General features: G+C 39.9%; 1 protein-coding gene across 1 annotated transcript; it reads left to right on the forward strand.

Annotated features, from left to right (window-relative positions):
* The first annotated feature begins 2,030 nt into the window (after window positions 1-2,030).
* cldn26 (claudin 26) lies at window positions 2,031-4,360 on the forward strand. Its single transcript, XM_053610360.1, has one exon. It carries the CDS (start codon window positions 3,282-3,284, stop codon window positions 3,975-3,977), a length of 696 nt encoding a protein of 231 aa, XP_053466335.1. The 5' UTR covers window positions 2,031-3,281; the 3' UTR covers window positions 3,978-4,360.
* The last annotated feature ends 12,351 nt before the right edge of the window (window positions 4,361-16,711 follow it).

Below are 16,711 nucleotides of genomic sequence, written 5' to 3' on the forward strand. Positions count from 1 at the left end.
CTCGGCTGATTCTTGGATGGAGAGGACGAAACAAAAGACGGAATGAAAGAGAGGTTTTGGACGGAAGCACAAAGAGGCTCATTGATGGTGTGAGTCTGCGCTCTTAAACACCACTGCCAACAAGTGCAACTGGACCTGACGGGCATTCAGGCCACCCAAAGCCTCAGGGCTTCAACACTGGCACGAAAAGAAATCACTACTGCTGCTTTAACGGCGAGGGAAACCGTGTGCAGAACCTCGCGTTATAAATTTCTCTTAGGATTGTGTTTTTAAACGCGACGGTCAGATTTGAAACGCAGCCTAACCTCCGTGTGGAGTTTAGTGACGTGAATCTTCTGTTCACCGAATGCTGGAAAAGCTTACAGTCTTTATACGGTGAAACGAAACAACTGAGTCATATTTGTAACACGAGTCGTTTTTCTTTTTCATGATGACAGGAATGATTCACTACTATCCTATGATTCACTACTGTTACTTCTTTTTAGCGTTGTTAACGCTCAGTGTGCATCCCTACACAAACAGCACCTCACATTCAGACCCTACACGTGACGTTTTATGTCTTTACATATTCACATGAAATGATATCAAGACAGAATTATTACAGTACAAGAGGGTACACAAAATGGAACATGCTTTTGTTATGTTTTCATTTATTAAAAATGTATAAATCGGGCAAATTTCAGGTTTTGTAAACATGTATGCTGTATCAGCTACTCCAGTACTGTTTCACATACTAGTGTGTGTGTGTGTGTTTAGGATGAACAGCGATCAGGGTTGTTATTAAATGAATAAATAAAGTAAATAAATTACATTTGAAATTATACAAAACTTATTTTTTAAAGCCTCTCAAATGAAACAAAACAATTTATTTTTTAATCTAAATTTTTTTAAAAATGGCTGGCCAGAAGAAATTAAGTGCAGTGTGTGGACATTTTGACTTGATCTCACTTTTTGTTTCTACGGAGGGAAAAACTAAACCAAACTCGTCCATGTTACAAATTCAGCTCAACTCGGAGGCTACAACTGTGTAGAAAAACATAAAATCTTGATTTAATAATGTTAAACAATCAAAAATAAAATATAGGGCTAGTCCTGAAAACTGTTCCCATAAACCAAGCTGATACTTAAATACACAAAAACTCCATTTAAATACTTTTCAAAATGCATCAGACTACTCATAGAACTAAATCTAAAATCTCAGATAGATAGATCAATAGATAGACAGACAGATAGATAGACAGAGAGATAGACAGGTAGATAGATCGATCGATAGATAGATAGACAGACATAAGATAGAAAGACAGATAGATCGATAGACAGATAGACAGACAGATAGAGAGATTAATAGATAGATAGACAGAGAGATAAATAGATCGATAGATAGACAGACAGACAGATAGATAGATAGATAGCTCAATAGACAGATAGAAAGACAGATGGATAGATAGATAGATAGATAGATCGATAGACAGATAGACAGACAGATAGAGAGATTGATAGATAGATCAATAGATAGATAGATAGATCGATAGACAGATAGAAAGATGGATAGATAGATCGATAGACAGATAGAAAGATAGATAGATAGATAGTAAAACTGTCCAAACTATAAAAGCATTAGTAGGGATGAATTGAATTGTCTTATTTCTTCTTTTTTTGGGGGGGGGGGGGGGGGGGGGGGGCGTTATTTTCCACAAAATATATATATATTTTTTTCTAAACTAATTGCAGCTTGACAAAGCAATTCTGCACTTCCGCTTGCTCTTTGTGCGATTCGCACCTTTATCATCGACCTGCTCGAGTTTCGGCTGTCGTCGGTTTCTCGAGGACGTCGTGGATGGAAATCTTTAAAACAGCAAGGAACTTTCCTAAGAGTGTTTGGAAACAAACAAAAGATAAACACAGTCCTTTTTGTCCAAATAAGAGCACTGATATATCAAATATCGATAAATACACAAATAAGAACATAAAGGACCTTTAAGGGTTTGCCCAAAGATAAAGCCATGAGGTGATCTGTGGTGTAAGTAAAAAGTAAAGCAAATCCCTAACAAACCTAACCTCTAATGGCTGTGACGACAAGAACTGGGAATTTCCTTATCCCACGATATATTTATCTGTAAACGTCTCCAGGTCTTGTGTGATTAGCTGCTTCTACGCTTAAATGCTAGCTTAACATTCAAGCTAGTTTCTAGTTCGTAGAGTCATCATGCTAGCTAAAGTCAGAGATTCAGGGATTAGCTGCAGAGTAGCTGGTGTTAGTTAGCTTTCATTCATATTCTCCATAAAGCTAACTAGCTAGATGATTTCTTGGCGGTTTTCACTGTCAGTAATCAAACCGAATAGGATTTAAGGATGCAGGCTTCTTTCCTGGTTAAGATTCTTTCTTGCACTTTTATTAAGGAGCTAAATTTAAAAGTTTGTGCTTTTGTATTTTTGAAGTGTTTTTTTGTTGTTGTTGTTGTTGTTTTTGTTTTTTTTTTTTAAACCTAGCTATTAGGTTAGCAGCTCAGCATGTTTTCTGAATGCTAGGAACTAGGATGGTTTTGGTATTGAGAATGTTTCTGGTTTGTTTAGTGTTGTGTTTTTGTTTGTTTTATTTTAATTATTTTTTTACCCTAATGTTAAAAATGCTAAACGTTGCATTTCTTTAATGGTAGACTTTGTCTAACTGGGAACATTGTGTTAGCATCACATCACTAGGAACATCAGAGCAGGAGATGTTACAGTTGCAGGAACGTTATAGCCTAACTTCGTTCTGATTACGTTCTCTTAACGTTCTTTACTGGGAGAGAATTTTTTTTAGATGATTGTTTGCATATTTACTTGAGTGAGGAATCTGCGTACCTCTGCGTAATCTACATTAACCGCATTTCATAATCGCATTTCGTCTGTAGTGTCTTTAATTAGGTAGTATCACTGTCCAAATTTGCTCCTATATAGATTAGATTTGGATTCATTCTTGCGTCTCTTTGTTCTGTTTGTGCCTTCATCCTTGACCTGCTCATGTTTCGCCCTGCGGAGGCTCCTTGCGCTTCAGCCGGATTCAAATCTAGACCTATCTTATTTCAGCTTTTAAAAAGCCCTTATTGTCCTCTACGATGATATTCATCACTTCAGCCGAACAGAACGGCTCTTGTGGAAGGCCCTGCTTAAGGATTACCGCGTGCTTCGCTTATTAAAACACCTGATGATGAGGAGTCGGGCTGGGCTGTACCTGTGGCTCTGTGGGTCCTGGGGAGGGACAGATTAAAGCAGCATCAGTTGGATAGAGACTTTCTGAGATGTACAGAGAGAGGAAGGAACCAGAACTGACGATGGTGCTCCTAACCACTAAGATCGTACAGAGAGCGTCACTCTTTGTGGCTTTCGGTGGCCTTGTCACGACGTTCATCACTACATTTTTACCGCTGTGGAAGACGATGAACTCGGAGCTGAACGAGATGGAGAACTGGTACGAGGGTCTGTGGCATATGTGCATCTTCACGGAGGAAGTGGGTCTCCACTGCAAAGCCTTCGAGTCTCTCCTCGCTCTGCCTCCAGTCACGCTTGCCTCCAGGATTCTCATGTGTGTATCCATCGCGACTGGGTTCCTCGGTGTGTTGGCGGCGTTTTTCGGACTCGACGGCGTTGAGATCGGGGCCGGCCGTGACAGGTTAAAGAGGGGACTCCTCATCCTCGGTGGTGTGCTGATCTGGGTGTCGGGACTCACGACTCTGGCGCCGGTTTCGCTGATCGCGTACGTGATGGTGGTGGAGTTCTGGGATGGGGGTCTTCCTGACGTGATGCCGCGCTGGGAGTACGGCGAGGCCATGTTCTCCGCCTGGTTCTCGGGACTTCTGCTGGTCATCGGGGGATCGTTTATTTTCGTCGCAGTGTGCATGAGGGACCACGAAGAGAAGCAGCAAAGGGAAATCTTCTCACCTACTCATGAACTTCAACCAAGGACTCAGCATTACCTAAAGACAGAGGTCTTATAGATTTATTTTTACATTTTCCACCACACAGTATGGTAGAATGATGAATTAATTATTGAATGATTAAAAAAACCACACACACACACACATTACCTGGTTTGTTAGTATGTATGTTTTTAGTATTTTTGTGATGGTGCTCATTAAATCTGAGAAAACAATCACTGTTTGCAGAGGTTGGTTCATTTGGAAGACACTTCAGTTTGACAGTGTTATCTGTATATTTACTCATTTACTTATTAAACCATATGAGCTTCTCTCAAGACTCTATTTTCTTTTCCTTCACTCAGAAACATATTCATCAACTTGACAAGTTCAGTGAGAGCCAACATGGTCTCAGAGTTCTGCTCGCACAACTTGCACCTGTGTAAGATGAAAGTTAGGGTTAGATTTGGCATCAACGGTCATTAAGACTTCATTTGAATTTCTCATGAGATCAGTTTGCAAGCGGAAATGGGAATAGGTGAGAGGATCCAAAAAAAACCACCCAACAACAACAACAAAAAAACACTGTTCATGGGATACAAAAAAAGGTTGGGTGGGCAAAGAGTGGGCAAAGGGTGGGCCTAGAAGTTATTACAGAATATTGAACTGACAGCGTTTATTTATTTTTTGTTCCTTGTGATAATTGAATCGAAAAAGCTTTTAAACCGTGGATGTGACTGAAAGACGGGTGACTGAGTTTCGGGACGTCTAGTGTTCAGGGGTGACTGAGGACAAGCGAAGCACAGGTGTGCATTTGCTTTACAATTAGACCGTAATCCCGGCACTGCTCGAAAAGTAGGACACTCAAAAAAAATAGGCTGAAAGCACAGTACAGCTGTACAGGTGTGTGTAACTGTAGCTGGTTCTAAGTGTTTTAAGTCCATTAATGGAAAAAGAAACCACACGGCACCCGTCTAACTATTCAGTCCAGGTGAAGATTTGAGTGCTAGGTCATAGACTTTCACTGTTCACTTTGCTTTGATGCTTTTGATTGGCAAAATCCTTTAAAAACGAACAGAATAATCCAGTGTCACTTCAGTATATATATATATATATACCTTAAATGTATTGAGCAAGACGAGTAAGGAATAAAACACTTGTTTTGTTAGTGGATAATCAATCAGTAACAGTGTGATGTGACGTGGCTCGACAAAACGTTGATTCTTTTCCTATAACAGCATGTCCCCAAAGTGTTTTATTCCTTTTACACCGTAGCATTCCTTTGCCAGACCTAGCCATTTTTATTTATGAAAGACCGTAATCATAATCGACGTCCTTTTATAGTTACGTTTAACGTCGTGGAACATCTATGAAACAAGCTAGTTCCTGATGTTCCTGATGTTACATCTGCTCTGAACAGTCGTTTCCTCACCATTCTCACTTTATTCTGTATTATTAAGTTATTAAGGCAAAAAAAAACAAAAAAAACCAGCTTGTTATGTTACAGAGAAACCATCAATGAAAAACTTTACCTCTGACTGTTACAAAGCACTAAAACTGGAGACTCCTTCCAAAAACTGCAAAATGAACATCTTCGCACACAATTACACACCTTTTTTTATGCGTTTATGTGGCAGATCTTCCACGTGAACTACGTGAACGAGCTGTTACTATAGAAACACTTATATATTATAATAAACTCATTAAAATACAGTCCCCTCCGAAAGTATTGGAACAGCACTGCTAATTCGCTATACATTCAAGACATTTGGGTTTGAGATCAGCATTCATTTCCTGATATTTACATCTGGATGTGTGCAACAACTTCAAACGTGGCACCTGTGGTGTCAGACCACCCACTTTTTTTTACGTGAGCAAAAGTATAGGAACACATCTCGATTAAATAAATAAATATCAGGAAACGAAAGCTGAAATTCTGCTCTATCGTCTCATATTCATCTTTTGTTCTCCAACCCAAATGTCTTCAATGTATAGCGAAACAATAGCTTGGGAATTGCTGCTCCAATACTTTCAGAGGGGACGGTATAATAAACTGCTGATTTTTCATGCGACCACAGAGCTGCTGTAATACAAAGTCACAATACAAATCAACACCTTCTGTAGTACAACAGGTGTTAATCTGTTCTTCTGAACTTTTATTAACCAACGCAGCAGCCAACAATCAACATACGTGCTCCGTGTCGATAGCTATGAATTATTTTCACTTATTGACTTGGCTTCACAGGTGCAATCAGTTGGAGAAAGCGCTCCATCGCAGGGCACCAACATTAACATTCAGCCTGGCTGCTGAAGCCGATGCATTATTCAACAACGCGCTTCTCTCTTTTACTATTTGTTTACGACCCTTATGGCTTGCCACGGCGGCTCGATCCTAATGTAGCGCTATGGGCCATCGCGTGATTGAATTGAACTAAATGATTTCCATCAGGATGAAATGCATTTGTCCTTTTGTCCTTGGCGTTTAAATCAGTCATCATCATCATGTGCTGGATCACATTAAGGCAGCACTGTGCAGTTCTCATTGTGATCACCAGAGGGACAATTTTAGATTAGAATATATATATATATATATATATATATATATATATATATATATATATATATATATATATATGTGTGTGTGTGTGTGTGTGTGTGTGTGTGTATATATATATATATACACACACACACACACACACACACACACACACATATATATATATATATATATATACATACAGTATCTCACAAAAGTGAGTACACCCCTCACATTTTTGTAAATATTTGATTATATCTTTTCATGTGACAACACTGAAGAAATGACACTTTGCTACAATGTAAAGTAGTGAGTGTACAGCTTGTGTAACAGTGTAAATTTGCTGTCCCCTCAAAATAACTCAACACACAGCCATTAATGTCTAAACCGCTGGCAACAAAGTGAGTACACCCCTAAGTGAAAATGTCCAAATTGGGCCCAATTAGCCATTTTCCCTCCCCGGTGTCATGTGACTTGTTAGTGTTACAAGGTCTCAGGTGTGAATGGGGAGCAGGTGTGTTAAATTTGGTGTCATTGCTCTCATGCTCCCGCATACTGGCCACTGGAAGTTCAACATGGCACCTCATGGCAAAGAACTCTCTGAGGAACTCTGTGTGTGTGTGTGTGTGTGTGTGTGTGTGTGTGTGTGTGTGTGTGTGTGTGTGTGTGTAGCTTGCTTGTAAATGTATGGTCTCACAAGATGTAGTTCGGCTTAAAGAAAATCTTAAGACTGTATATAATATTAAAGGAATTTATAACACATCATAACACATGGATAAGCAAATGAGATTATACAAATAGCTTTAGTCAGTATTAAAGTAAAAAGCCTTGAATTGTCATTACAAAGCTTCATAACACACTTATAGGCATTAAATGACATGAAATTAGCAGGACATTTATGGCTATTATAAATAAATAAAAATATGCCAGTTTTAATTTCATTTATATAAAAGTTGTAATCAATAGGAATGAAATCTAGTCCTAAATAACCTCTGAGTATGTTTAAACCTTTAAAATGATCTATATTGTTTAATAAACTCTTATAAGAACTGTAATATGCAAGGTAAAAACAGCCCAAACAGCTAACGGCTAGCAAGCTAGCTTTCATTTCTCACAGGTTCACACAAGTGGGATTTCAGTATCCAAGTCTTGTTTGGTTTTGTTGACAGTAGCCCAACTCAAAATATATCCTAAGAATCTCAATTTTGTTCATCATAGTAGGACAGAGAGCTAGCTAGCTAGATTAGCATGCAGGTTCTGTGGGCGCACATAGTAAACTGTGATTTCCCTGAGAAATACTGAGAAATGTTCAATGAATTAACAAGCTTAGAAATTTCACTCAGATTCCCCCAAATGTTTTTGTCTTATACCACAATAATTTAAAATTTATTTCTGAATATCATGTCATTGTCATGTATATCAGAGAAGGAACTCTGGACTACAGTTCCCAGCAGCCACTGCACCACTCTGCATCATGGTCACATGACCACCTGAATCCCATTCATGTTAATGAGCACTTATGGGTATATAGCCACAGTTTGCACTGCACTCAGTCATACTGTCATCCATTTATATTTACTGATTTTCCTCTAAAGTTATTCAGACAAAAATCGCAGCTTGTTGTGTTACACAGAAACCGTCTTGCCGTTCATTACAAAGCACTGACACGCAAGACTCATTTAATAAATGTTAAATAAATGTCTCTTCATAGAAAGATATCCTGGCTAGTAGATATAAATTAATGTGTTTAATGTAATTAGTTTGGGGAATGATTTGGCCTGGATGTATTTTATCCAACCTGGCAACCTTGATTTCAGTCAGTGTGCCAGGTGTGTGTTACCATCACTAAGAAGAAAACCAGCTGTACGGCGTTCTTGACCCAAGCGAGGGTCATTTGTCCGAACCGGCATGGCCACCAGTGCAGATGGATCATGTGTCCTGACCCTGCCACACCTGGTCTAACGACTTTTACGACATCATGGGGAAGGACAACTGCGTTATCAGTGCCAAAAGATCTAAAAGAGCAGCGACCGCAAACAAACACTCACAAATATGCACACACAAACACACACACCCTTTTCTCTCACACACACACACACACACTGTAAATCATCAGCTAACGCTGTTAGTGGACTGTGGGAGGTCTCTTCAAGAAGACCTTGTGCTCTTTCTCAGACCCAAACAGGACATTTTCCCATCAGGCCCCTCAGGAAGATTTCAGCTGTACACCGTCATTTTGATGACATCAGCAGAAGGCCATGTGACAGTAAACTGTCTGCTACAGTCAACTACAAAACTATTGGCACCCTTTCTCTGTCTATCTGACTGTCTAGTCAACTCTATCTATCTATCTATCTATCTATCGATCATCCATCCATCCATTTTCTGTACTGCTTATCCTGCACAGCGTCGCGAAGAGCCTGGAGCCTATCCCAGGGGACTCGTGGCACAAGGCGGGGGACACCCTGGACGGGATGCCAACCCATCACAGGGCACAATCACACACACTCACGCACAATTTGGACAATTTGGAAATGCCAATCAGTTTACAATGCAAGTCTTTAGACTGGGGGAGGAAACCGGAGTACCCGGAGGAAACCCAAGAAGCATGGGGAGAACATCCACACACGCAGGGCGGAGACAGGAATCGAACCCCCAACCCTGGAGGTGCGAGGCAAACGTGAGCCACCGTGCCCCCATCTATCTATCATCCAATCCATAATTATTGGCACCCTTTACCAAAAATGTCTATCTATCTATCTATCAGTCTGTCTATCTACCCACTTTTATAATTATTGGCCGCCTGTAAAAAAAAAAAAATCGATCTGTCAATCGATCTGTCTATTTAAAGTCAAATACAGAATTATCTATCCATACATACATACACACACACACATATATATATATATATATATATATATATATATATATATATATATATGTATGTAAGTATACATAACTGTAGTTTACAGCAATGCACTTAAGTAATAAATGTGAACATAGGTATGTATAGACAGAGACAATGAGCGAGAGAGAGAGAGAGAGAGAGCGAGCATAATTTGACTAAGATAAAACAGTGAGCCGAGTGAGTGAGTGAGTGCGAGAGGGAGAGAGGGAGAGAGGGAGGTGGCGAGGGCAGGGAAAGAGAGCGGAGTGGACTGGAGGGAAGGGGAGGGGAAAAAGTGGAGCTCTGGGAGAATTCATGCTGTGTTAGCATCCCCAGAGCAACTCCATCAATACCGCATACAGCTGAACTGCTGGCAAGAGACCTGCAACTGCAGCGAGAGAGAGAGAGAGAAAGAGAGAGAGAGTGAGAGAGAGAGACTGAGAGAGAGAGAGAGAGGAGGAAAGGAGTGAGAAGGTGTGTTCTGTGTTTGAAGCTTTGAAGGAATAAGCACCAGGAGAAAGGAAGAAAGAATAGGACAGAGAAAGCGAGCACTTCTTACTCTGCTTTCTTCCTTCTGCTTTGTGAGTGTGAGTGTGTGTGTGTGAGAGAGACAGAGAGAGAGAGAGAGAGCGAGAGAGAGCGAGAGAGTGAGAGATTGGCTCACTGTGGGACTGTGTGTGGATCCTGGGTTACTGCAGTAAAAGTGGTGCAGGACACAACGCAGCACTCCAGAAGAGTTCTCAGGAGCTTGAAGAGCGGAAGGAGCCTGAAGAAGCGCTTGGTCTGGGTGCTAGAATGTCCTCCTGCTCCTCAGAACTGTTCGTGCAGTGAGTGTGTGGATGCTGATCTGACTGCACCTGCTTCCTCTGGGCTTTAGGTGAGTCCTGCTCGCTCTTTCATGCCTGTCTGGGGAATCTGGGGCGGGATTGCTTCATCTCAGGGGTGGATGATGTGGTTAGACAGGATTGATGTGGAGTGGGTGAAGTTTGAGGAGTGGATGTCCTGCATAGGTGTGTGAGGAGTGTGTGAGGAGTGTGTTGTCACTCTGGAAACTTGGTGGCTCTTTCAGGTGCTGTTCAATACCAGACAATATTGTTGAGTGTTTTTTTTTTCCTTTTAGTTGAAGAACATCACAACCTGATGCAGTTTGAATGATTCAGATTCTCTCTCACTCTCTCTCTCTCTCTCTCTCCATCTCTCTCTTATTACCTTATGTCTCTCGTCCTTTTCTCATTTCGCTTCTTCTGTGTCACTATTGTTTCTCTCTCTCATGGTATATAACATTAAACATATTTACCTTATTTTTGTTCTTTTAACACAGACTCTCTCTCTCTCTCTCTCTCTCTCTCTCTCTCTCTCTCTCTGTCTCGCTCTATGTCTCTCTCCCTCTCACACACACACTAATATTTTGTAGTTGGTTAGATCCAACACTGCAAATGTTATTATTATTATTATTATTATTATTATTATTATTATTATTATTATATTGTTTTATTATTTCGTCTCCTGTAATAGCAGTAGTGGGATTTTCCATACTGTCAGAAACAGCAGGACACAGAGAAAATGTGTGTTTTATTGCAGCCTAAAGGGACGTGATGTGTGTGTGCGTGTGTGTGTGTGTGTGCTTGTTAGTGTGCTATAACCCTGCAGTGTACTACAGCTTAAACTCCGAATTCCACAACAAGATCAACTCTGAACTCCAGTGCCCTTTATTCAACAACACCGACATGCAGGAACACATACGTGTACACGTCTAAAAGCAGACCCTCTGTTGCAGGGTCCTACACGAGCTTCCAGGGTTCCCCAGACGGACAAATCCTAAACGGTGCTAGATTGAAACGAACAATCAGACTGTTAAAAATGGCTTTTGTTTTCCTTCCTTTCTCTTAAAAACTAAAATAATACAGGTGGATTTTCACACGGTAATGTTCCTGAATTTCAAACATGGAAAATGATTGACTATAAATTTCACAGTTTATCAAAGTATTCACTGAAAACTATAGTTAGTGTGTTTTGCTTTTGTTTGGCGGCTGTAGCTCAGGTGGTAGAGCGGGTTGTCCACTAATTGTAGGGTTGGCGGTTCGATTCCCGGCCCATGTGACTCCACATACCGAAGTGTCCTTGGGCAAGACGCTGAACCTCAAGTTGCTCCCGATGGCAAGTTAGCACCTCGCGTGGCAGCTCTGCTACCATTTGTGTGTGAGTGTGTGTGAATGGGTGAATGAGAACGAGTGTAAAGCACCTTTTCATGGTCGATTAAGGTTCATTTTGCACCGACACACTTTCCTACGTCTCAATTTCATCTCACGCAACTTTTGGAAGACCGATTGTCAATCAGACTTGTTGTGTGCTATGTGTCGGTTTTCCTACGCGCTCCTCAGACAAGCTCTTGCACGACGTCCTGTTAAGAAACTTTTAGAGACAAACTTCTCCCAGAGCAAATTATCGTGTGACTGTACCTCCTTCAGCAATCTCTCACACCGCTCTGACTCTCATTACGTCATTGAAAATTGCTCAGTTTTTCATGAAATAAAGCGCAAGGTGTCTTCGAACTGGTATTCCACTAGTTATGGCAGCTACAGGAGACGCTGGTGTGACATCTCACACTTTGGGTTGCGGGTAATTGTGATTAGAGTGCAATATATTTACTACGACCGACATTAACTTTAATAAAAGTTACACGTCACAGTTAGTCAAAATGATCAAAACTGAGTCTCGGATCATCTCTGCTTCCTGCTGTTAGACCAAGGAATTCATTTTAGACCTGGTTTTAATACACATTTTGGGGAAGAAAAATATTTCTCAGGGGTTCTTTGGATAGTTAATGGTCCTTCATTTTGTGAAACCCTCATCTGTTAGATTCTACATTATAATGAGTCTTTATTGGTCACATAAAGTGAAATTCTTTTCTTCACATATCCCAGCATGCCAGGAAGTTGGGGTCAGAGCACAGCGTTAGAGCCATGATACACACCCCTGAAGCAGAGAGGGTTAAGGGCCTTGCTCAAGGGTCCAACGGTGGCAGGTTGGCAGCGCCAGCGCTTGAACCCCCAACCTTCTGATCAATAACCCAGAGCCTTTAATGCTAAGCCACTACTGCTCCCAGAGAACCTTTAAGTAGGGCAGTAGGACTCGAACATAGTCTTGAGATGTTTTCTGTATTGACTTGGACTTTTCTTTGTGCAAGAATAATGAATGGAGAGAACGTGTTGAAGTAAAGGCTTGGTCTCAAAAAGGATTTGGTTGCTTTTGGTTTCAATCTTGACTTGACTTGGCCTCAACCCCCTTTAGACCCAGTCTTGAATCCATCCTGGCTAGTCCTGAACTTGGACTTGACACTGGTGGTCTTGACTGCAGCTCTATCTTTAATCGTTCCCCCAGATGGACAAATAAAAAAACCCTCTTGTTTCTCCTTGTTTTTAAGTCGATAGCTTCGATGTATTCGTGATAACAGTTGGTATCTTAGGGGGGAAAAAAATGATCAAGCATTCTTAGCATCCTAATCGAGTTCTACTTGGAATCTCAACCCACATACTCAGATGTAGAGCTCAACACAGAACCATTAATGTTATCATTTTAACACCAGCTACAATCCTAGGGAAAAAAAAAAAAAAAACTCGAAGCGATGTTTGGACAGTTAAAACTTCTTAGCTTCCTAAAAGAGTTCTACTCTGAGCTTTCTCTAGTAGGAAAACACTTATCTGTAGGGTTCTACATAGAACCTTTTAAAGGTTCCTTTTAAAGAGGGACAAATTTAAAAACTCATGGTTGTAGATTTACATGTATTTCGATGTATTCTTGATAACGGCTACAGTCTTATAGAAAAACCCTTTAAACCCTTCAAGGGTTCTTTGGACAGTTACGGGTGCTTAGCTTCCTAGAAGAGTTCTACTTGGAGTCAGTTGTGAACTTTTAAGGGTTCTTCACAGAGACAAGTAAAGAACCTGCAACCTTTTTTTTTTTTACATGGAAGCATTTTTTTTGCCAAGAACATACACTGCGAAAAAAAAAGTGTTTTATTCCTTTTATACCACAGCAATTTATCAAGTAGAACAAATTTTGTTTATTCAGCAAAGAACCATCACACTAAACTAAACATTCAACAGTACTGTGTATGTAATTCTCATTACGGGACTATTATAAAAGGATTACACGATCGTTTAATATATTTATAGACTTGTATAGTTATCTGCTTTGGCAGAACATTGATATCCTTCAAGCATGTAATCATTACAAGAGGCCAAGTTGTGTAATAAGCCAATGCAATTTCTCTAGAACTTGACTAGAGAAAGGTGGAATCTAATCAGTTGTAGTAACTGTAGGTCAGATAGACATTAGATATATTGTCTAAATCCAATATGTTTTCCTTTGCTGAGATAACAATACTTAGCAGCGTCATTATACTGTCACTCAGTGTTCTCCCGCAGAGCTGGTCAAAGGAAGCCGCCTTTCAAAGATCAATATAGCGTTAATAAACTGCCAGCAGTAAAGCATCACTATCAGTATTGATGGCATTAGTGCCTGAAAGATTAGCACTCTTTTAGGTCCTCGTATGCAGACGTTCCGGTTACAACACTCTACGTAACATCTTCGACATGCAGATGGTGCACGTATGGACAGTGTGAAAGGTCGTCGAAGTCAGTGCTCTGTGGGTTTCTGTGGGGTAAACACACTCCAGGCTTTCTGTAGCTCGACCCCTATCTCTGCTCCGTGTTTTGCAAGCAATGAAGACGCAATCTTAAGAAAGGCTTTTGTTATGAGTGTCTTCTCCAAATCTCTGAGACAGAGCTAATGATTAAACGTTGACCATTTGTACCTGAACCGAAGGGTGCGGGTGAAGTGCCAGTGATCAACACGTCACTTTGACACTTCGGCCAAGGCATAGGGGAACCATGCAGGAATGTGAGCTCCTCCACAACAATGATCTGGAACATTCCAGCATATCTCACCCCCGACCCAGCAAGACTTCGACTGGGGACAGCTGGCTTCATATGTACGTTTGGATAAAGGCTCTTTTGTACTGATACTTGGTGACACCATGTCCTACTGCAGCTCTGATCCAATTCCTGTATGTACTGAGGACATCTGTGGTGGGATTTCATCTAGCCTTTGAACTCTTGGGTCAATCACCGCCAGCTAATTAGCTAAAACTATGTATACACAAGTGTCACAGAACGTGAACATGTCAGGTCTTGTGAGTCCAAAAGAGTACTCTGGGAAAAACTCAATTTCCTTGAAGGCACCTCAGGAACAAGGAGTTTAGGTGGAAGCTTGAAGAATCAGAAACTAACATAGGTAACACTTGTATTTCTTGGCGTTTGTGCTCTGGATTAGCTTCAGAAAAATAGGCTCCTCAAGGGTTCTTTAAATTATTAAGGTAGAACCATACATCCCTTGGTGTAGGGTTCTACCTTTAAGGATCCCGCATAGACTCCTTGTCTAGGAGTTTATAAGAAAATGAAAAGCAGGAAAAGGTTGTTCCAGCTCTGCTTGGATGGGTTGGAGCCCAGAAAGAGACAGAAATGATCAAATATGTTTGCTGGCTGTGCTGAGCTCAGCACCTTGCTTTTATCTAAATTGGTTTGGATAGAACAATGCGGATGTCCTTTCTCTCTGTCCATGAAATCAGATGCCCTCCTCTAACTGTGCTTAAAAATGTTTTTCAAATAAGTCTCTGCATGATCTGATCTGGATCTCAGTCCTCTTGCATTTACTGCTGAAGCCTTGTTATTTCCTTATCTAGCTGATTTAGTCTAGTCGTAGTAAAATAAGTCGATTGGCATCTCAGTCACTTCACCATTAGAACTAATGAAGCCACTTGAAGGATAGTGAAGCAACATGGACAGCTTATACTCCAAATTCATGCCATGAAAACCTTACAAAGCATAGGCCTTGAATGCAAATAAATAAATAAATAAAAAGAAAAGACATTAATAAAAATGTCAAATATAATTTCTATAAATGTAGCCTTGAGAAAAGGTACAAACATTAACCCTGCTGTTAACCCTAAACTTAACCTTCATAACCTTTTATACGAATTGAGTTGTGACAGTTATCACGAATTTGGAAGTGAGAGCTCATGTTGGATTTTTATTTTTACGTTTAAAACAACTCTTGGATTGCTGAAGCCAATTATATAGATGACTGCTTTGATCACATTTGTTACTATAGAGATAAATTCACATTTTGCCATCTAAAACACAGACTGTACTAAAGCCCTGAATCACAAGTTTAAAAAAACAAACAAACAAACAAACAAAAAAGTTTAAGTTTAAGTACTATGTTGTTATTTCGACTTAAACTCTTTATATCAACTTAATATTCTCATTATTTCAACATAACTCGTTATTTCGAGTTACTTATTTCAACTTAGTGTCTCATTATTTTGACTAAACTCATTATTTCATCATGTGTCATTAATTACAACTTATCTTAACGTATAAATTGCAGTGTGTTTAATATTAAGTGAACATAACAAGATAATATGGAAATAATGAGATATTAATTTGGAATAACAAGTTATTAAGTAGAAATGACAAGTTATTTAGTCGAAATAACGCTTCCAGGAGGGGCAGTACGTCTGAGTTTGCAAACTCAAAAAAAATTAGACTTAAAAGACTTAACGTCTTGAATCTATACTGTTGAATATGCAACCTATCACAGTATAATGATGTGGTAACTAGAGAAGAACTATAAAAACCACACTATAAAAACAACCTGGCTAACTAGCTTATTCGGTAATGTTATTAACGAGCAAAACTGTGTCTGTTCCAGTCCATTTTGACAAGGTTGACAATGCTAGTGCATTTATTAGCTGTTTACCATTGGGCTAGCTGTGTGCTTAAGCTATCTGAAGCCAAACACAGCACAGATGTACACTACCAACAAAGAATGTCAAAAAAACCAATCGATAACTGATCTTTCTGGGCTGATATCTCAACAGGTTCTCAATATTGTCAACACATTTCCTTTTTAGAGGATGAAATGTGGTCCCACCTTTCATGTGGTAAAGAGTGTTAATGCAGGAACATGTTCACAGTTATCATGAAAGTAAAAGTAGAATAAAGATTCACAAAAGAATAAGACATCTGCGTCAAATCACCCACTGCTTTTAGTTTCTGCTGGTAAATTAGTCGCTCTTTCACCAAGGAACCACGCAGGAAAACATAAAGCTAACTAACAATAGCTTCATTCTTAATCTCTCAAATGTTAGCTAGTATCGTAATAAATCTGATGATACAAACAAACCGAAGGCTAATAACTAGCTAAAACTGGCTAAGGCTAACCAACAACATTCCTAATCTCTCAAATGTTAGCTAGCATTGTAATAAATCTGATGATACAAACAAACTGAAGGCTAATAACTAGCTAAAACTGGCTAAGGCTAACCAA

Source organism: Ictalurus furcatus, chromosome 22, assembly GCF_023375685.1.
Source record: "Ictalurus furcatus strain D&B chromosome 22, Billie_1.0, whole genome shotgun sequence".
Classification (NCBI taxonomy): Eukaryota; Metazoa; Chordata; class Actinopteri; order Siluriformes; family Ictaluridae; genus Ictalurus; species Ictalurus furcatus.

Coding starts and splice junctions, on each gene's coding strand:
- cldn26 (XM_053610360.1), top strand. CDS start 3,282: ATGTACAGAGAGAGGAAGGAACCAGAACTGACGATGGTGCTCCTAACC.